At 48.5% G+C, this 21456-nt stretch overlaps 1 protein-coding gene across 1 annotated transcript in view; it reads left to right on the forward strand.

Annotated features, from left to right (window-relative positions):
- The first annotated feature begins 6382 nt into the window (after nucleotides 1-6382).
- The window catches only part of LOC124605290 (vegetative cell wall protein gp1-like), a 107186-nt gene continuing 92112 nt past the window's right edge, over nucleotides 6383-21456 (forward strand). The window contains exons 1-2 of the mRNA XM_047136870.1: nucleotides 6383-6390; nucleotides 7016-7262. Of these exons, the coding sequence (XP_046992826.1) occupies nucleotides 6383-6390; nucleotides 7016-7262 (255 nt within the window). The remainder of the gene's footprint in view (nucleotides 6391-7015; nucleotides 7263-21456) is intronic.

The following is a 21456-nucleotide window of genomic DNA, read 5'->3' on the forward strand; positions in this document are numbered from 1 at the left end:
AACAACCCAGCAAGACTTGGGCGGCTGTGGCTGCACAGGCGCCAACAAAACAGAATTCAACAAAGGAGACTATAGAAAAGGTTGCCAAACGGTCAGACACAGCAGTCTTCTTGAGGACTCTGCCTGGCCAAGACACCAGCGTTAAGAGACTACAAGCGCTGCTAACAACAACAATAGACCCGGTGAAGGACAAAATTAAAATCAAAATGGTCAAACCCAGTAGAAACTCTGTCATAGTGGAAGTTGCTAGTGAGGAGGATAAAGAGAAACTTTTGAATAATCAAAATTTAAATGCAGTCGTTAAGTGTGAGCCACCTAGAAAAAGAAACCCTTTAGTAATATTATACGATGTACCTACGGTTATGACCAATGAGGAGCTACATGAGACAGTCAGATCACAAAATTTCGATGACATCAATGAGCAAGAATTTAAAAACTCCTTTAAGCTGAAATTTAAAACGGGACCTCGAGATCGCGATGTGGTACACCACGTGGCCGAGGTCTCTCCGCAATTATGGAAACGAATTAGAGCAATGGGCAGACTATATGTAGGCTTTCATGCCATTAACACCAGGGACTATATCGTGGTACCTCGATGCCATAACTGCGGCGACCTGGACCACATTCCGAGGCACTGCACCAGGGGGTCGGCTTGCTCCAGGTGCGGTGAGAAGGGCCACAACCGCAAGGAATGTAAAACAACGGGGGTCTGCATTCCGTGTAAAAATCGTGGGAAGAAATCCTGCGGTGCCACGGGACGGAACTGCCCCACTTACCGGATGCTTGAACAACGCCTGATCTCGAGAATTGACTATGGCTGAGCAGAGCGCAGCTAACAGGATGCTCAAACACAAGTCCCCGAGTAAAAGAAGGAGGGATGCTGTGAGGGCTAATAAATTTAAGGAATTTCTAAGGTCGCTTTCGGGCACCACAAACATCATGACAGTTGAGAGGGAAATTCAAACAGATCCCTTTATGGTGGATAGATGCATACAAACTGATTCTCCGGATAGAAACACAGCTCCCCCTTCCCCGAACCGGGGGAAAAGGCCGAACAACAACCTTCAACGGCAGAAGCTTCCTGTAGTGGTGGCGGCCTCCCTGGCCCCTACACACGAAGCTGTACAAACCAGACAACCACTCCAAGAAAGTACAGTTACTAGCACCAGTACCAACCCAACTGAGGCAGATACCCCAGTAATCAGACTACCGCCTGTAGATCCGATTAGGGTATATCCCAACATAGAATTTACAATGCAACTGGCAAGACTGGAGCAGCCGGCTATCCTGACCACTGCCTTACGACATGTGGTCCGGGTAGGACACGAGGACGGAAGAAAAGTCACCTTCTCAGTAATGGAGGCTGTTGACAGAATACAATTAAAGTCAGTGAACCTTCCCACCGACTTCGGGGCCCTGCGAGACTTACTTAAGAAAGTGTTTGACAGACGTGGGGAGAAATTCGACTTAAATGACATTTACACTCAAGCAGTCCTAGCTCACGGTCGAATCGCTTTTGATTGGAGCAAGACTTGGCCTGACGATAGAATGCACACTTACTTCCCATAATGACAAAATTAACTGTTGGACAGTTGAATACGCATAACAGCAGACTTGTGATGCAGGAGCTCCGAAGAGAGGTGGAGGAGAAGAGGCTTGACGTACTCTGCTTGCAGGAGCCGTACTCTCAAGCTGGAAAACTCTCATTCGCAGCCGCTACATGGCAGATAGCTAGCAGTGGGGAAGCTCCCAAAGCGGCAATTGTCATAACCAACCAGTCTCTAAGAGTAACAACACTTGCACAGTTTTCTACCACTCACTGCAACGTCGTGGAGGTACAGGCCCCCATGGGAATTATAACCTTTATAAACATGTACTTCCAATACGGGGACAACATTGAGCAACATCTGGATCACCTGACCAGAGTAGCCACGGCGTTGCGAGGTCGCAAACTGGTCATAACAGCAGATATAAATGCAAAATCCCCCCTGTGGTACAGTGGCACAAGAGATGAAAATGGTGAAAAAGTAGAGGAAATGATTATGGCTCTACAACTTGTGGTTGCAAATAGACCTGGCAACCCCCCCCACTTACGCAGCGGGAGGGGGGCGCGGTACTAATATAGATGTGACGCTAGTTACGCCAAATTCTGCCAACATCATTCAGAATTGGGAAGTCAAGGAGAACGCGACAACAAGCGACCATAATCTTATAATGTTCAGTTTAGGAAATGGAGGTTGTCACTGGGCTACAGGGTGGGAGTTGCAACTGAATTTCAAGAGAGCTGACTGGGAGAGACTAGCGAGAGAGTGCGACATTCCTCCATTGCCAGAAGGTGATGCACAACAGGACCTGGACATAGACAAGCGGGCCGAAGAACTGGTAGGTGCAGTGACCAGAGCGGTCAAGGCAGCTGTTCCAACCAGGAGGAGAGCCATGGCGGCCTCCCCGTCACCATGGTCAGCTGAACTTCAGGAAATGCGGCAGTCTGTCAGAAGGCTGAGGAGGCACTACCAGCGCAGTGTCGTGTGGTGGGAAAAACAACGATGGTTACAACTATACCGGGAGGCTAAAGATAGATTCCAGAAAGAACTAAAAGAAGTCAGACTACGTAGTTGGGAAAGATTTGTGCTAGACCAGCTGGCCCTGGATCCATGGGGAATACCCTACAAACCAGTGAGGGAAAAGATCCGGTCCCCAATGATGTTATCAACAGTCAGGTGCGGGGATGGGCTGACAGAGTCCTGGCAGGAGACTGCCGAGGTTCTTCTCCGGTCCCTGCTGCCTGACGACGATGAGGCCAGCGACACGGAGGGACAGTCCCAGTTACGAAATCAAGATCTGGATAGAGTTGCTAACAACAGGGCAGTCTACCCCTTCTCTGAAGAGGAAGTGGCTGGCCACATTAAAGCGTTGAAAACAGGTAAAGCCCCCGGCCCAGACGGCATTGTGGCGGAGGTGGTGCAGTTCCTGGCACCCCAACTGGTGGCACCGCTAACCCAGTTATACAACGAATGTCTAAGACAGGAAAAGTTCCCGAAAATCTGGAAAGAGGCAAACGTTGTTATAATCAAAAAGGGACCTAACAAGGACCAAGCGGATGTTAAGTCTTGTAGGCCAATTTGCCTACTGAACATCCTCGGGAAATTATTCGAAAAATTGCTAGCTGACAGACTGACTGCACACCGAGTGCTGTGTGGGATGAGTGGCAGGCAGTTCGGCTTCAGGCCGGGGCGATCGGCAACTGATGCGATCGCTCTAGCGGCTGAAGTCTGCGACTCTACCCCACACAAGTACGTTGTTGGCATCATGGTTGACATCAGTGGCGCCTTTGACAACCTGTGGTGGCCTTCGCTCTTCTCCTGCTTGCGGGAGAAGGAGTGTCCAGGGTCGCTATATGGTTGCCTGAGGAGCTATTGTGAAGGGCGGGAGGTCTGGCTATCATCCCCTAGCGGCAGAGTAGGAAAATCAATAACTAAGGGATGTCCCCAGGGCTCCGTACTAGGTCCCCTGTTCTGGGACATCCATATGGAACCGCTTTTAGACAGTTTGGAACAGAGTGAAGAAGTGCTAGAGGTGATAGCCTACGCGGATGACCTCCTCTTGCTGGTCGGCGGCCGAAGCCGCGAGGACATTGAACCAAAAATAGACAGAGCGATGACCAAATTACAACTGTGGTGCACAAATACTAAGATGACGATTTCACCGACCAAATCGACGTACTTATTACTGAAGGGACAGCTGGCGAGGAACCCTACAGTTAGAATCGGAGGCTCACCAGTAATAAGACGACAAGAGACTCGCTACCTGGGCGTCATCATCGATGAAAGGTGGAACTTTGGAAAGCACATTGAGTCCGTATCCCAAAAAGCATTGCAATTATTAAACAATCTTACCTCAATAGGTCATAAACGATTTCATCTACCACCACATCTAATCAAGTTGTATCACAATAGTATATTAACATCAGTAGTGGGTTACGGATCGGGAGTCTGGGCACATAGGCTCACAAGGGTGGTGCCTGCCATGGCAGTGAGAAGAGTACAAAGAAACATGCTTCTAAGATCCATAGGGGCGTATAGAACTTCTCCAGGAAGTGCACTCTTAGTAATAATGGGGCTCTGTCCTTTAGACATCAAAATTCGAGAACAAGCAGCTTGGTACTGGGTCAAGAAGGGGAACAACGCGAAAACAGAGAACATCATGGGAATACTGGTAATAGATAGGAGAGAAATACGTAGGAGGGGCGAGGACCTATGGCAACGGTCTTGGGAAACAGAAGAAACTGGCAGAAGAACATTTGGGTTCTTGCCAGATGTAAAACAAAGGCTAGGGATGAAGTACTTTGAGCCAACGCGGGGTCTAATACACTTTCTCACTGGTCATGGGCCCTACCCGACATACTTGTGTCGGTTTGGGAAAAAGGCTACACCCGAGTGTGACTGTGGAGCTTCGGAGGGCACTCCCGACCATGTGGTTTACGAGTGCCCCCTTTTCGATGATGTAGCAATGACACTAAGACAACAACTTCCACACAATAACACATACGACCTATTACGACACGAAGAAACTTTCGACACTTTAAACAAATTGGCAGACGAGGTGTCACGAAAGGTATTGACGGCATACCTTGCTGACTTTCATGATTAAGGCATACACCAAATGTGTCCCATTACGAGATACAAAAGGGTCGTTTACGATTAGAGACACTTACCGAATGTGACCAATTACCCTCATCCTATACCGCCTGTACGTGGACTGCTCGACTTCTTAGTTGCATTCCGCCACGTGCAGGACTAGGGGGATCAGGGTACACCAATAAAGACCAAAGCACCGGAATTGACGTAGGTTTAGTAGTAGTTGTAGCTCTAGATATAGATATTAAGCTAGGAACCTGCAGCGACAAACGGTCTTGGCCAGCCCAGTGTCAGGGGCACGCTCATCGGGATTAGCTCGATGAGCAGGGCCTAAAGCAGTAGGTTTATATCTATGCTGACACACCTGTAACGCTGCAGGCAGTTAGGAATTAACTAGTAGGAAGATATTAATAATTAGTATGTAGAATTTAGCTGTAGTCTGCTCATTATTCTCTAGTATTCTGTCTGTAGCTCACAATAATTAACATAGCATAATATAATAATAAGAATAAATAGCTGCTGAAACACCTAATATATGTAGATTAGTTATGACCCACTAATCACTAAGGTAGTGGGTTCGTTTGTATAAATATTATTAATGTTGAATAAAGAATTTAAAAAAAATAGATAAAAAAAAAGTTCTAGGGGACTGATGACCTTAGAAGTTAAGTCCCATAGTGCTCAGAGCCGTTTGAACCTTTTTTTTTTTTTTTTTTTTTTTTTTTTTTTTTTTTTTTTTTTTTTTTTTTTTTTGACAGTAAAGGTTAGTACAGATTCTGAGAAGCTGTCGAAGTCAATTGATTGTAAGAGGATACAAGATGAATAAGACAAAATTTCTAGCTAGTGTGATGGAAGGCAGCTGACTCTAAATGAGGAAAAATGTGAGTTAATGCGGGTGAAAGGAAAGTGAACATGCAGTGTTCGGATACAGCATTAGTAGTGTACTGCTTGACCCAATCACATTGTTTAAATATTCAGGAGTAAAGTTACAAAGCGACATGAAATGGAATGTGTTGTGGATTGGCCAGAGCGCCAACCCACAATGAGAGGAGACCGAAAGGCACGCGTTTAAGCTCACGTAGTCCGACGTGAGGTCTGGAACAGGGAAAGTAATTATACTATCAAGAAAGGTACGTAGCTTCTGGAATACTTAACTTTAATCTATAATTGGTGAACATCGCTCTTGACGGTACATGTATTACAATCAATAGTCGCTGGTAATGGCGCCTGGCTAGGTCGTAGCAAATGACGTAGCTGAAGGCTATGCTAACTATCGTCTCGGCAAATGAGAGCGTGATTTGTCAGTGAACCATCGCTAGCAAAGTCGGCTGTACAACTGGGGCGAGTGCTAGGAAGTCTCTCTAGACCTGCCGTATGGCGGAGCTCGGTCTGCAATCACTGATAGTGGCGACACGCGGGTCCGACGTATACTAGCGGACCGCGGCCGATTTAAAGGCTACCACCTAGCAAGTGTGGTGTCTGGCGGTGACACCACAGAATGATTATTTGAGGAGCGTGATAGGGAAGATGAATGAAGAACTTCGGTTAATTGGGAGAATTTTGGGAAGTGTGATTCATTTGTAAAGGAAACCGCATATAGGGCACTAGTGATTCGTATTTTTGAATACTGCTAGAGTGTTTTGGATACGTACCAGGTCACATTAAAGGAATACATCGAAACAATTAGGAGGCACGCTGCTAGATTTGTTATCGATAGGTACGAAAAACACCCAAGTATTACGGAGATGCTTCGGTAAATCAAATGGGAATTAATCATAACATGTAAGCTTTCACGGCCGGCGTCTGCATTAATTAAAGCTTCCGGGCTGAATTACCGTGGTCCATATATAAAACTTCATCTCCTTCCTGACGTTTCGTTGCCTAGTGCGGGCAACATCTTCCGAGGTGAGTCGGCGACTGGCTGCTGGGTGCTGGAGGTCCCGCTTGTATAGAGCGCTTAGATAGCACCACCACTCATCACGTGCTTTCGACTTAAAGCTATCTCTGGCTAGTGCCATCACTCTCGATTACAGGTAATCGATTGTCACTTCGTTGGTGCAAAGTCGACCACCATATCTTGTCTAGTTTTAATCCTTCTTCTTTTTTATTAAAATTATTATCGTGCTTGTAGATCTCTATAGCCTCTCTATTCATGCGGGTATAATAATGTAAGGTACTAGCTATCACGTTTGTCTCACGAAATTTTATTTCTTGAACACCGTCTTTGAAAACGTGTTCCGCTACGGCTCATTTGTCAGTTTGTCCCAATCTACAGTTCCTTTTGGGGTCCGTTAGGCGGGTATTAGGACGCAGCGACCCCATCGTTCGCCTGCTGCCTGCCGGCAGCCTGATGCGGACGGCTTTGTTGCCCCACCCAGGTGGCGCACCGCCACGGCATCTGCGCTGCAGCAAACGCAGCCGCTGCCGACCGCCAACACGTTTGCGGGCGCCAGCGTAGACGCGCCGGGGGACGGGGACGCACCTCTGGCGCCGCCCCAGAAGAACCCGCCGCCCCCGCCGCCCATCGTCGTCCAATGGGACGGCGTCTATAAGCATTTCCAGCAGAAACTTGAGAGGGTGGCAACGTCCACTACTGTCAAGGCTGTCGGCCGTGACCTGCACAAGGTGAGAGTGACGTCCAATGAAGAGTACCGCCCGGTGATGGACACCCCCTGGAAGGATGGCCTCCCGTACTACACGCGCCCTTCCGAGCCACTCAAACTTCTGAAGGTGGTTTTCCGCCACCTTCCTCTCAAGTTTGGCGCGGACGACCTCCGAGAGGATCTCGAGGACCACGGTTTAGCATCAGGTGCAGGCCCGATGAAGTCCCCTAGAACTCGCCGAGACATGCCGCTGTACCAGGTTATGCTCGTTGACAACCTGGAAAACCGGAAGTTTTTCCAGGTGCAGCGGGTCGGCCTTGTCGAGGTCGCTGTGGAATCGCTCGGGGCAAGGGCAAGAGGGCCCAGTGCTTCTCGTGCCAGAGGCTGGACCACGTCTCCCGCTACTGCTCCGTGCTGCCCCGCTGCGTAAAGTGCGCGGGACGGCACGAGAGCAAATCCTGTGGGCTCTCCCGAGCAGAAAAATCGACGTGCTGCAACTGCGGCGGGCCGCACGTTACAGTTACAGGGGCTGTTCGGCCTTCAAACGGGGCCGAAACCAGCACCGGGGCGTGGCTGCTCCTTCTCGTAAAGTGCACCCGTCCACCAGCTTTGCTGCCACCACCGAGGGGGGACCGTCTGCCTCCTCCACCCAGCGACTGCAGCAGGCCGCTGGTGACCGGCAGCAGCCGACTGCGCCGTCCACGGCTCCGCCCGCTCGGGTGGCAACCCCGGCAACCACGCCTGAGGCGCGGGATGCCGCCCCACGCAGGCGTCGCCGTCGCGGGGGCCGGGCCACCCCTGCCGGCAGCAGCCGGCAACTCGTGCTGCGCCGCCACTGGAACTGGATGCCGATGTTCCACGGCAGTCGCCTTCTACGAAGCGGTCGCAACGAGCCGCCCCCGTAGCGGAGACCGCCCCAGCGGCCCCCGCCGCCCCCTCGGCTCCCGACGCAGCTGAGCTCCGATCGCTTTTGCGGTCGTCGAGCCAGCTGCTCAAGCAACTCCCGGTGCTCGTCACCGCGGTCACGACGTTGCTGCTTCTCCCCGCCAAGGATAACCGTCACATCCACGACTTCACCGTTTGCGCCTTCAACGCGAACAGCTCGGTACCCCAGCAAGGGGAATTCAGGGCGTTCTTGAGCGACGAAGCAATTGACATTTGCCTCGTCTGCGAGACATTCCTGAATCCGACAGGCTGACCCACCGTGGCGGGACGGCCATCTACGTCGAGGCGTTCCTCAAACATGACGAAGTCCAGCTGCCGCCCCTTACCGTAGTGGAGGCCACTGGGGTGGCTGTCACCACTGCGGCGGGGGTTATCACCTTCGTTGCGGCCTATACGCCGCCGAGGGGACTGCTCCAGGAGGCTGACTTCGACGCCCTGCTGGCGTTCCGCGGCAAGATCTTCATTGCGGTCGACTTGAAAGCCAAGCACACGCATTGGAACTGCCGCATCACCAACGCCAGCGGCCACCGCCTCCTTTGCGCCACACAACGGCATGACGCGATAGTACTGGGGCCCTACGACCTCACCGTCCTCTCCCATCGCGGCCAGCCTGACGTGCTCCACGTCGCCGTACTGAAAGGTGTCGGGCATATCACGTCTGCCACTGTTAGATGCGCCATGTCGTCCAACCACCTTCCGGTGGTCTTCGACATGGACGTGATCGGTGCCTCTATGCCGACCGACCGCCGCAACTTCCGCGGCATAGATGGGGCCAGATGTCGAGATCTTGGATCGCCTCGAAGGCGCGCCCGACCCGGACGTACAAGGAGCCGACGCAGCGTTGGCCTTCTTCACCCGCCACACTCTCGGCGCAGCAGAGGCGGCCATTGACAGTCGGCCGGGACGGCCGTGAGAAATGTCGCGCCATCTCCCGCCGCACATCTTGGAGGCGGTCACACACACAAATCGCCTCTTTCGGGACTGGCAGCTGACGCGGTTGCCCGAGACGAAGCGCCGCCTCAACACGGCGCGGCGCGAGATTCAGGCTGCCATAGATGATCAACGGAATCGTGACTGCCCTTGTGGCCTTCCTAACGGCGACAGGTGGCAGTGTTTGGCGGACGGCCAGGTGCTTCCTTCGCCGTCACCAGCGATTCCCCCCCCCCCCGCCCCCCCAACCCACCACCCCTTTTCGTGGGTGCAAAAGTTGTCAGCGAGACGGATTTGAAAGCCAGCATCCTCGCGGACACGTTCGTGGAAAATTTCCACCCCGCCGATGACGTGTTCGATGCCGACCACGTCCGCCCAGTGCAGGACCGCCTCCCGGTTTTCCTCACTGCGTGTGAGAAGGACGACACGATAGAGGAAATCAAGGTTGCAGAAGCCTATCTGCAGCTCCGTCGCCTCAACCCCAAGAAGGCGGGTGGCACGGATGGTGTCACCAACTGCCTACATCTACATCTACATACATACTCCGCAATCCACCATATGGTGCGTGGCGGAGGGTACCTCGTACCACAACTAGCATCTTCTCTCCCTGCTCCACTCCCAAACAGAACGAGGGAAAAATGACTGCCTATATGCCTCTGTACGAGCCCTAATCTCTCTTATCCTATATTTGTGGTCTTTCCGCGAAATGTAAGTTGGCGGCAGTAAAATTGTACTGCAGTCAGCCTCAAATGCTGGTTCTCTAAATTTTCTGAGCAGCGATTCACGAAAAGAATGCCTCCTTTCCTCTAGAGACTCGCACCCGAGTTCCTCAAGCATTTCCGTAACACTCGCGTGATGATCAAACCTACCAGTAACAAGTCTAGCAGCCCGTCTCTGAATTGCTTCTATGTTCTCCCTCAATCCGACCTGATAGGGATCCCAAACGCTGGAGCAATACTCAACAATAGGTCGATTAGTGTTTTATAAGCGATCTCCTTTACAGATGAACCACATCTTCCCAAAATTCTACCAATGAACCGAAGGCGACTATCCGCCTTCCCCACGACTGCCATTACATGCTTGTCCCACTTCATATCGATCCGCAATGTTACGCCCAAATATTTAATGGAGGTGACTGTGTCAAGCGCTACACTACTAATGTAGTATTCAAACATTACGGGATTCTTTTTCATATTCATCTGCATTAATTTACATTTATCTATATTTAAAGTTAGCTGCCATTCTTTACACCAATCACAAATCCTGTCCAAGTCATCTTGTATCCTCCTACAGTCACTCAACGACGATACCTTCCTGTATACCACAGCATCATCAGCAAACAGCCGCACATTGCTATCCACCCTACCCAAAAGACCATTTATGTAAATAGAAAACAACAGCGGACCTACTACACTTCTCTGGGGCACTCCAGATGATACCCTCACCTCCGATGAACATTTACCATCGAGGACAACGTACTGGGTTCTATCGTATTACTTAAGAAGTCTTCGAGCCACTCACGTACTTGAGAACCCATATGCTCGTACCTTAGTTAGGAGTCTGCAGTGGGGCACCGAGTCAAACGCTTTCGGGAAGTCAAGGAATATGGCATCTGTCTGATACCCTTCATCCATGGTTCGCAAGATGTCATGTGAAAAAAGGGCGAGTTGCGTTTCCCAGGAGCGATGCTTTCTAAAGCCGTGCTGATGCATGGACAGTAACTTCTCTATCTCAAGGAAATTCATTATATTCGAACTGAAAATATGTTCGGGAATCCTGCAACAACCCGATGTTAACGATATTGCTCTGTAATTTTGAGGATCCGTCCTTCTACCCTTCTTATATACAGGCGTCACCTGCGCTTTTTTCCAGTCGCTCGGGACTTTACATTGGGCAAGAGATTCGCGATAAATGCAAGCTAAGTAAGGAGCCAATGCAGTAGAGTACTCTGCGTAAAACCGAATTGGAATCCCATCAGGACCTGGCGATTTACTTATTTACAACCCATTCAGCTGCTTCACAACCCCAGGGATGTCTATCACTATGTCCTCCATACGGAAATCTGTACGAGACTCAAACGGCAGTATGTTTGTACGATCCTCCTGCGTGAAAGATTTCTCAAACGCTAAATTTAAAATTTCAGCTTTCGTTTTGCTGTCTTCCGTTGTCAGGCCAGACTGATCAGTGAGTGACTGGATGGAAGCCTTCGACTCGCTTACCGATTTTACATAAGACCAGAATTTCCTTGGGTTTTCAGCAAGAAATTTTGTTAAGGTATGACGGTGGTAGTGGTTGAATGCTTCAGGCATCGCTCTTTTTACAGCAGCACGAATCTCTACTAACTTTTGCCTGTCCTCATTCTCCCGATCTTTCTTGTACCGCGAGTGCAACTGTCTTTGCTTCCTGAGCATTCTCCGAATTGCGCTGTTAAGCCACGGTGGGTCTTTTCCGTCCGTAATCCACTTTTTCGGCACATACTTGTCCAATGCGTGATTTACAATGTATTTAAAATTTGCCCATAATTCTTCCACGTCCATCGTACAGCAAGTAAATGAAGCCGATTCATTTACTAAGTGGGATGCTAACAACTGCTTATTTGCTCTTTGTAGTAAGAATACTCTCCTAGCCTTCTTGACTGAAATTTTAACTTTCGTAGCCATGGTCGTAATGACAACATCATGATCACTAATCCCTGTCTCAACACTGACACCGTCGATGAGGTCTGGTCTGTTCGTGTCTACCAGATCTAAAATACACTCCTGGAAATGGAAAAAAGAACACATTGACACCGGTGTGTCAGACCCACCATACTTGCTCCGGACACTGCGAGAGGGCTGTACAAGCAATGATCACACGCTCGGCACAGCGGACACACCAGGAACCGAGGTGTTGGCCGTCGAATGGCGCTAGCTGCGCAGCATTTGTGCACCGCCGCCGTCAGTGTCAGCCAGTTTGCCGTGGCATACGGAGCTCCATCGCAGTCTTTAACACTGGTAGCATGCCGCGACAGCGTGGACGTGAACCGTATGTGCAGTTGACGGACTTTGAGCGAGGGCGTATAGTGGGCATGCGGGAAGCCGGGTGGACGTACCGCCGAATTGCTCAACACGTGGGACGTGAGGTCTCCACAGTACATCGATGTTGTCGCCAGTGGTCGGCGGAAGGTGCACGTGCCCGTGACCTGGGACCGGACCGCAGCGACGCACGGATGCACGCGAAGACCGTAGGATCCTACGCAGTGCCGTAGGGGACCGCACCGCCACTTCCCAGCAAATTAGGGACACTGTTGCTCCTGGGGTATCGGCGAGGACCATTCGCAACCGTCTCCATGAAGCTGGGCTACGGTCCCGCACACCGTTAGGCCGTCTTCCGCTCACGCCCCAACATCGTGCTGCCCGCCTCCAGTGGTGTCGCGACAGGCATGAATGGAGGGACGAATGGAGACGTGTCGTCTTCAGCGATGAGAGTCGCTTCTGCCTTGGTGCCAATGATGGTCGTATGCGTGTTTGGCACCGTGCAGGTGAGCGCCACAATCAGGACTGCATACGACCGAGGCACACAGGGCCAACACCCGGCATCATGGTGTGGGGAGCGATCTCCTACACTGGCCGTACACCACTGGTGATCGTCGAGGGGACACTGAATAGTGCACGGTACATCCAAACCGTCATCGAACCCATCGTTCTACCATTCCTAGACCGGCAAGGGAACTTGCTGTTCCAACAGGACAATGCACGTCCGCATGTATCCCGTGCCACCCAACGTGCTCTAGAAGGTGTACGTCAACTACCCTGGCCAGCAAGATCTCCGGATCTGTCCCCCATTGAGCATGTTTGGGACTGGATGAAGCGTCGTCTCACGCGGTCTGCACGTCCAGCACGAACGCTGGTCCAACTGAGGCGCCAGGTGGAAATGGCATGGCAAGCCGTTCCACAGGACTACATCCAGCATCTCTACGATCGTCTCCATGGGAGAATAGCAGCCTGCATTGGTGCGAAAGGTGGATATACACTGTACTAGTGCCGACATTGTGCATGCTCTGTTGCCTGTGTCTATGTGCCTGTGGTTCTGTCAGTGTGATCATGTGATGTATCTGACCCCAGAATGTGTCAATAAAGTTTCCCCTTCCTGGGACAATGAATTCACGGTGTTCTTATTTCAATTTCCAGGAGTGTATTTCCATTACGCGTTGGCTTTCGATTTAGCTGTTCAAGAAAGTTTTCGGATAATGTGTTCAAAAGTAATTCACACCACAGCTTGTCTGTACCACCTGTAATGAATCCATAGAAATCCCAGTCTATACTGGGTAGGTTGAAGTCGCCTCCGACTAATATAGCATGATCCTGGTACTTCCATTATACAGAGTGTAGACTGCCTTTGAATTATTGTAGAACTGTCACGGTGGAACCTGGTGGCCGGTAATAACACCCAACAATTAACTTTATTTCTCCTAGCCCTGTTAAACATGTGCAGATAACTTCACAATCACACTCTACTTCGACCTCAGTAGACACAATATTTTTGTCAACTGCAATGAAGACACCACCTTCCACTGTGTCTAATCTGTCTTTCCGATACACGTTCCAACCCTCACTAAATATTTCAGAACTTCCTATCTCAGGGTTCAGCCAGGTCTCAGTCCCGAGAATAGTTTGCCCGCCACACGCTTCCTGGAGGGCAGTAAATTCAGAAACTTTATTCCGAACGCACTGAAAATTTACTGCTAATATCTTGATAGCTGAAGTGTCTTTACACTGAGCGCGTCCTGATTTCCCTGCCTGCACGTCGACTGGTGAGTGTTCATCAGGACACCTCGCAGTACTCCCTATCCTAAAAAAAACCCATGTGCACGCCACAAGTACTCTGCTACCCGAGTAGCCGCTTATGTGTAGTGCACCCCTGACCTATCTAGGGGCGTCCTACAATTCCCCACCCAATAGCGCAGGTCTAGAAATCTGCTGCCACGACCGTCACAGAGTCGGCGAAGCCTCTGGTTGAGACCCTCCACTCGGCTCCAAACTAAAGGACCCTGACCCACGCTGGGAACGATGCTACAAATAGAGAGCTCTGCTTGTGCTTGTACCCCGCGTGCGAGGCCAGCGGTCTTCACCAAATCCGCCAGCCGCCTGTACAAACTGAGGATCGCCTCAGAACCCAAGCGACAGGCATCATTGGTGCCGACGTGAGCAACTACTTGCGGACGACTGCAACCCGTATGCTCGATTGCCGCAGGCAAGGCCGCCTCCACACCTTAAATGAGGCCCCCCGGCAGACAAACTGAGTGCACGTTGGAATTCTTTCCACCCCTGTACGCTATTTCGCTAAGGGGCTCCATCACTCGCCTAACGTTGGAGCTCCCAAAAACCTGCAAGCCTTTGCCCCCGTATGGCTGCTCGGGCCCTGCTGAAGGAGCGGCCACTTGCGCACTGACAGGATGAACGGGCGAGGTCAGCCGGCCAGGGTCCACATTGCCCCCCCCCCCCCCCCCCCCCCCTCGAGCGACGCGAACGCGTTGCAGTCCGCCACTCACCCTGAGGTGAGGGCGGCAACAACACACCGGGTACACTAGAAGGTCTCTCGGCGGCTGAGTCAGCGGACGCAGCAAGCGACACCTGGGGTGTATCAAGCGACGCGCCAAACCCTCCACCGTCGCTGCACCTCGAGACAGCAGCCTGAAGGCGGCTGACCGTGGCCAACAGCACGCTCAGGTGCTCGCGAACCACGGCCAGTTCCTCCTGCACTCGCACACAGCCTGCACACACCCTATACATCCTACTGCTAATATCTAACGGCTACGCGACTTTATACTCTACGGCTATCAATAAGCAATATTACTCCTCTCAAATACGAGAATACGCAACAGGCTGCTCCGTGAGGAAGCAGGCACCCCTTTCCTGCGGGATCGCTTCCGGCAAGTCGCCAGGGTATTCTACAACAACGCAGAACACTGTGACAGCCGTCTAATTCGTGGGCTGGGCCAACAGGTCCACTACAGGCCGACAACACGCTGGCCCGACCTACTGCGGGAGTAGTCCTCTCCCGCAGTCTCGATGAAGATACAAAGAGCGTCTCTATAGCTAGCGACGCTCACTAAGGACAGTTCGTCAAGGTAGGTCCCACTGCCAACACCACAGGTCAGCGCAGGAACATCAGCTCCGCTGCTTACACTGCCTCTACACCTGACATATGTCGCCAGTGTTTCACAGCGAGCGAGCGAGCCTAGCTGCCAGATTCCGACTCACCACGGTAGATGTTGACCGCAGTAGGCAACGAAACGTGAGGAAGGAGAAGAAGTTTTATATATGGACCACGGCAATTCAGCCCAGAAGTTTTCATTAATCAAATGGGAATTCCTGGGGCAAGGCGACTTTTTTCTCAAGGGACACTCTGAATAAGCTTAGAGGACCGGCATTTGAAGCTGACTGCCTCCCACGTATATTTCGCGTAAGGACTATGAGGATAAGGTCAGAGAGAGCAGGGCTCGTGCGGATGCGTACAGTGAGCAGCCAGGACGTTTCGACCTCTGCCCACCGCTACGTACGACGCCGGCTGGTGTCGGTGCGGGCACGTGACGCGATAACAAAAGTATGTAAACGGAGCAGACACGGACGCGAGACCACCCTAGCCAAGATATGGGATGGAAATGGGATATCCGCTGAGTAAGCGACTTTGACAAACGGCAATTTATTATTACAAAGAGCCTGTGAACGTGTATCTCGAAAACGGCGAAGCTGATTGACTGCTCACTTGCGACCGTCGTGAGCGTCTACGGAATAGAGATAGGACAGCGAAACTACAACTAGGTGCTAAATGGTTGGACGTCCGCGACTCTTCAAAGAACGTGGGGTTCGGTGGGTTGTCTGTTCTGTAAAGTAGGATAGATGGTGATGCGTGGCATCTGCGCTGCAAGAGCGCAGTGCTGATGCACGCACAGGTGTTCGAAGCACACCGTTCATCGTATCCTTATCAAAATGGATATCCGCTGCAGACCACCCCTACGTGTTCACATGTTGACTCAACGGGGTCGTCGATTGCGCTTGCAGTGAGCACGGGGCCATCGGGATTCGATCTCCGATCAACAGAAACATGTCGGCTCTTAGAATGAATCACATTTTTGCTACACTAGGTCAATGGTTGTCTCCACAAACGCCGCAATCGTAATGAAGGGCGGCTCGAAATGTACAACGCGTCACGGACGCAGGCCGAGGGGAGCAGTATTAAGCTATTGGAGACATTCTCCTGGTCTTGCGTAGGACCTGTGGTAGTAACCGAAGACACGCTGCCAGCTGCGAGAGACTGCAGCCCTTCATGCTTGATGTCTTCCCCGACGGCGATGTCAGCTTTCAACAGTATGACTGCCCGTGACTCGGAGCGAGAACCGTGCTACGGTGGTTTGAGCAGCATTGTAGTGAACTCACGTTGATGTCTCTGCGAGTAGATTCGCCTGATATAAATCCTATGGAACCCGTATGGGTCACTATCCGGCGCCATCACCGAGTACATAAATCAGCCACCTGATATTTACGTGAATAACATGACCTGTGTGTAGACACGTAATGCGACGTACTTGCACAAAACTACCAACAAACTATCGGCTCCCTGATACGCAGAATCGGTTATGTATTTCGTTCCGAGACAGACAGAAAAGCTGTTAAGCAGGTGGTCATAACGTTTTGCCTCGTCATTGTGTAGATAATCGATTTTGCCTAGCTCCATTTGCGAGTAGAACAGGAAGGGAAATAATTAGTAGAAGTACAGAGTACCCTCCGATACTGACCGTACGGTGGGTTGCGGAATACTATGCAGATGCAGATGTAGATGTACATTTCTTTGGCCCGAATCATGTTACCTGCTAATATGTTTCACACAAAACGAGTAAGTTTTTCAGACGCAATCTTTGAGAAATGGTAAGCTGCTCTGCGGTCTCGCATTTCTTCCTGACTTCAATACCACCGAAATAAACGACAAATTTCACAGTTGTATTTGTTATGGTATGGCAATGCCATAGAATTTGTTTAATGGCATCACATTCACCATCCACTGTCCTATTTACTATGATTTCCACGATTGTAATTTCCACCTTCGGTCATTTTATAGTGGTTAAAGGCACTGACAACACAGCAATAATCAACGTTAATGAAATGAACGTAGGCTTAAATCCATTTTATCAATTTTATTTACAGTTGCTGTATTTCCAGCACATTTAACCACTTTAAAAAGAACGAAGGTCGAAATTACAATCGTGGTAATTGTAACAAATAATATCGTCATGGCGAAAACAATGAAATTAAATAAAAGGAGAGGGAGAAATTATTTCGTAACTCTTAAGACAATCTTCTCCCTACTATTGCATAGAATAACCTACACGACTAGGGAAGAGTTGCCTAAATTTTATCACTTTTGAGATTTTGTTTACTATAGTCTAAACAGCAACTTATAAAGATATTTAAACAATGCCATACTCAACTGTGGGACGTTGTTCTCGGTATCTGATTTAAGGAACTAAAAATCTTGGAAAACTAAACACACTACATATAATTTTCTAAACATCTGCAAATGATACAACTTAAGAATGTGGTATCGTAATATGTGTAAGTGTGTGCATAAACTTAACATCCTTATAAACTATATCCCAGACCTGAAAGGTACCTATTAGTCTAAGTTTAAGGAAATGTTCCATGTTTTAGTTCTTACAACACTATTAGCTGCCATCAGACAAAACCTCTTCCCTCCTTTCTCCATCCCCGTCCACTTCGCAGAAGTCAACATTTTTTTACTTCATGCATCTGGTCACTTCTCCCATTCGCTCTTTCTAAAAAACTCACTGCACTATTCCTGTATTTTAGGAATGATTTTCTGTGGGGGTTTCCGCACAGAGTCTCGAAAATACTTCCTTTTCACAGGTCAAGCTGTAGCTCCATCCTTATTCTCCTTTGCTTGGATGGACACCTTCAGCCCCCTTTTTGTCTGCCATTGCTTGTTCTGCACTGAAATTCCGGGGCAAACCGACTCTTTGTGCAAAGTCTAACGCAAGTTTTCATACGTCCGAAAAGCGTGAATCGAACATTATCTCTTGAAATGTAAGAACGTATAATTGCAATTCGTTTTCAGTTTCGCTGGCAAACATTACAGTATTCCCGTTAGCATTTTTATTTTCATTTTCAGCATGCCTCTCCATAGTTAGCTTAGGAACATTTTATATTCCTTCACATACATTCAATCTGTGATTGCCAGTTAAATATACTGTTACAACTAAATGCAATTCTTCTATGCCTCACTTGCCATAGCGCCTATGTGTTTCCGTAATACAATAATACACAATGATTGTTCGATTAATAACTTAGCATAAAGAACGCATGATAAGATTCAACACGTCATTTCTAAACATTATGTTGCATTAATAATGCTGAACACATTTTTAAAGCTCATTACACGAAAAAGTTCCATAAATTCTACCAGTGGAGTATAGGACGCTTCTAGCGGTAGATTATAAGCAACGTCGCTATTTTCCTTTTGTCAATTTCCTACTAACGAACCACAACGATTACAGAGTCATCAATGTCTCTAAATTAAAACTGTTTCATGTACGTTAACCAAAAATAAAACATTATGTTCCCATTATCTTTAACGTTAATTCTCTTCGACACGTGCACAAGAGAACGGTTACAGTCTATGAAAACCACAACAAAATGAACACTGCCGTCAGACGACATGTTCCTGCACACACAGCCAATAATATGGCACCAAGAAGCACGTATTTCACTGCGACATCACAAAATGTCGGACAGTGCTAGAGGTAGTATTCTGTAGTAGTGGTATGCATTGGGACCTCGCCCTATAAAGGCACCTCTCTCCTACATATGTCAATTGTAGACGACAAATTGCAGATTAGCACTTAATTTATTTTTTCCTTTTATTAGAATTTTTTACTTCAGATTTGTGGAGAAAACTGTCACGATATGTGCAAAACATTTCAGACATTTCTCTGCATTACACATGCTAGCGTAACAAATTCCATAGTGATATTTTTGTCGATAGATAGCTCTATGTATCTGAATAGGAAGCAAAATCACGAGCATATGTGTCCTCAATTAAATATCAAACTGCATTCCACCAGAGGTACATACTTAGCAACAGATGGTGGCGCAACAAGACATTCCTTAGGACATCAGTGGGATGGAATCAATACCACACCAGCGAGAAAAGCAAAAGGTATACAAGAGCTTCAGTTGACTTTCACAGTTGCAGTAAGAAACAAAATACTTAGGTACGTCAAAAAATGAGAGAATGGTAACATGTAGGACTGCAGCTCAGCACGACTGAAACATAAAATAAAATGGACTGCAATGTCGCAACATAGTATCAAAAAATAATATAGTACTAAAGATATACCAAGCAATTGGATATTAATCGATACGAGAATGATAGTACTCTACGCTCGCTGAAAAAGTGCAAGGTAATAGACATTATGTTACATCAAACTAAAGTCCAAAATGCGATTATGCTAGAAGCTTATTTACTAGTTTTTAGCTGCAACAGGTTACATGCCAGTGGCAATCTTCTTAAAAGTTATTTATTTCGTCCACTGGTTGTTTGTTTATATTCATTTTATTTTTGCTTTGTACACCACGATGTTTCCTCCTTGTAGCAATTTTCAGTATAATATTGGACGCGTTAAACATATATATTTTGCGATACAGCCATATAATTTCATGAACTGTCCGTAATTGGTCGGGCTTTAGAGCTGTTGCCATGACAATCGGTTTAGGACGGACAGCAGCACACAGCCAAGCCTTTTACTAGTGTGGCTCTGAACTGTATGCACCATGACAAACGAATTGTTTGGCACGAGGTGCCGATGTACACAGTTTAGCGCTCCCTAGGCTGTATACTGCTGTTAGTAGATATTTACAGCTTTGAAGCTCTGTCAACTATGTGTTATTCAAGAAATTATATGGCTGTAACCAAAAATTTATCTCAAGGAGATATTCAATATTTCAAACCTTGTCACATTTCCAAATCGTTTGCGCCTTTACTACTGAGCACTTAATGACATTACAATATGAAATCCGCCTCTTGTAGGCCACTAACTGAACACACGGCAATAATAATAATAACAGTAACAATAATGATAATAATAATTTTGCACATCAAGACTGTAAGAAAGAAAAAGGTTGTTAGATGTAGGAGTTGATATCTGAATGTTACTTCTTAGATCTACAACTTTGCTTGCGCTGTTTTTTCTCGAAGGTCGAGACTTTATTGTGAAAAACTTACAAAAAATCTACGATTCAAAGTATTGGCCACCGCGGATCGCTACTTTCTCACATCTTCCAGGTACATACGAGCCGCTTGGCAGAAGAACTGGGCGTCTTTAGAGGAGATCCATGAATCGATCTAATTTTGCACTTGGTAATAGGGCCGGAAGTGCTCGTCAGCCAGGTCTTGTGCCACTGTTCGAGAAACATGCTAGTCAGAGTTAGCAATGTCTGGCGATGAAGGTGAATGGGCAGGACTTCCCACTTCAACCTTTCCAGGTATGTATCGACGGGTTTTGCGACAGAAGATCGACAAAAGTTATGCTGAAAAATCACGGTTTCGTTTCTGTCGCTGTATTGTAGCCATTTGTCTTCCAGTGTTCGGCTCAAAGGCGTCAAGTGCTTTCGATAATTGTCCCCTGTCAGTCACCTAGAAAATATTCTCTCTTCCACCGCCATGTCGGGATCGACGTCAGACATTCTTAAAGCGCTGAAATCATTCTGTGCAAGTTCTCTCACTAACAGATACCTCAACATATATCTTGCCCAGTATTTAATGAAACTCAGCCGCAGATTCCTTTATGTTAATTCAGAAAATTCCATCTTTCTGCAAACGACGAGAAGTGAGCTCGTAATGTGACATATTCAATGGAGAATAATTTTATAATGCAATCACAAATTGACAAATATTTTGGCGGAGTTATGTTTACAAATGCTTAAGATTGCTTTATGACAGTTACGTCTTATCACCTGCACTAATGATTGTCGCCACTGCCATCTACTGCAAACGGCGAAAGCAAAGCTGTAGACCTAATGCAATTGTTTATGAACGACGAAGAGGGCCATAAGACATGAGTTTGAAACGGCACATACAAGAAACAGACACAAAAGTACTCACAGCTATACAGTTAGACTAGACCAATCTTATGCGCCGTGTTTGACCGATCTGTCTCAAATGTTCAGACGTGTGTGTGATCATCTTACACACTACTTAAACTAATTTATGCTAAGAACATCACACACACGCATGCCCGAGGGAAGGCTCGCACCTCCGGCAGGAGTGGCCGCGCAGCCCGTGGCAGG

This window comes from Schistocerca americana, chromosome 3, assembly GCF_021461395.2.
Source record: "Schistocerca americana isolate TAMUIC-IGC-003095 chromosome 3, iqSchAmer2.1, whole genome shotgun sequence".
In the NCBI taxonomy this organism is placed as follows: domain Eukaryota; kingdom Metazoa; phylum Arthropoda; class Insecta; order Orthoptera; family Acrididae; genus Schistocerca; species Schistocerca americana.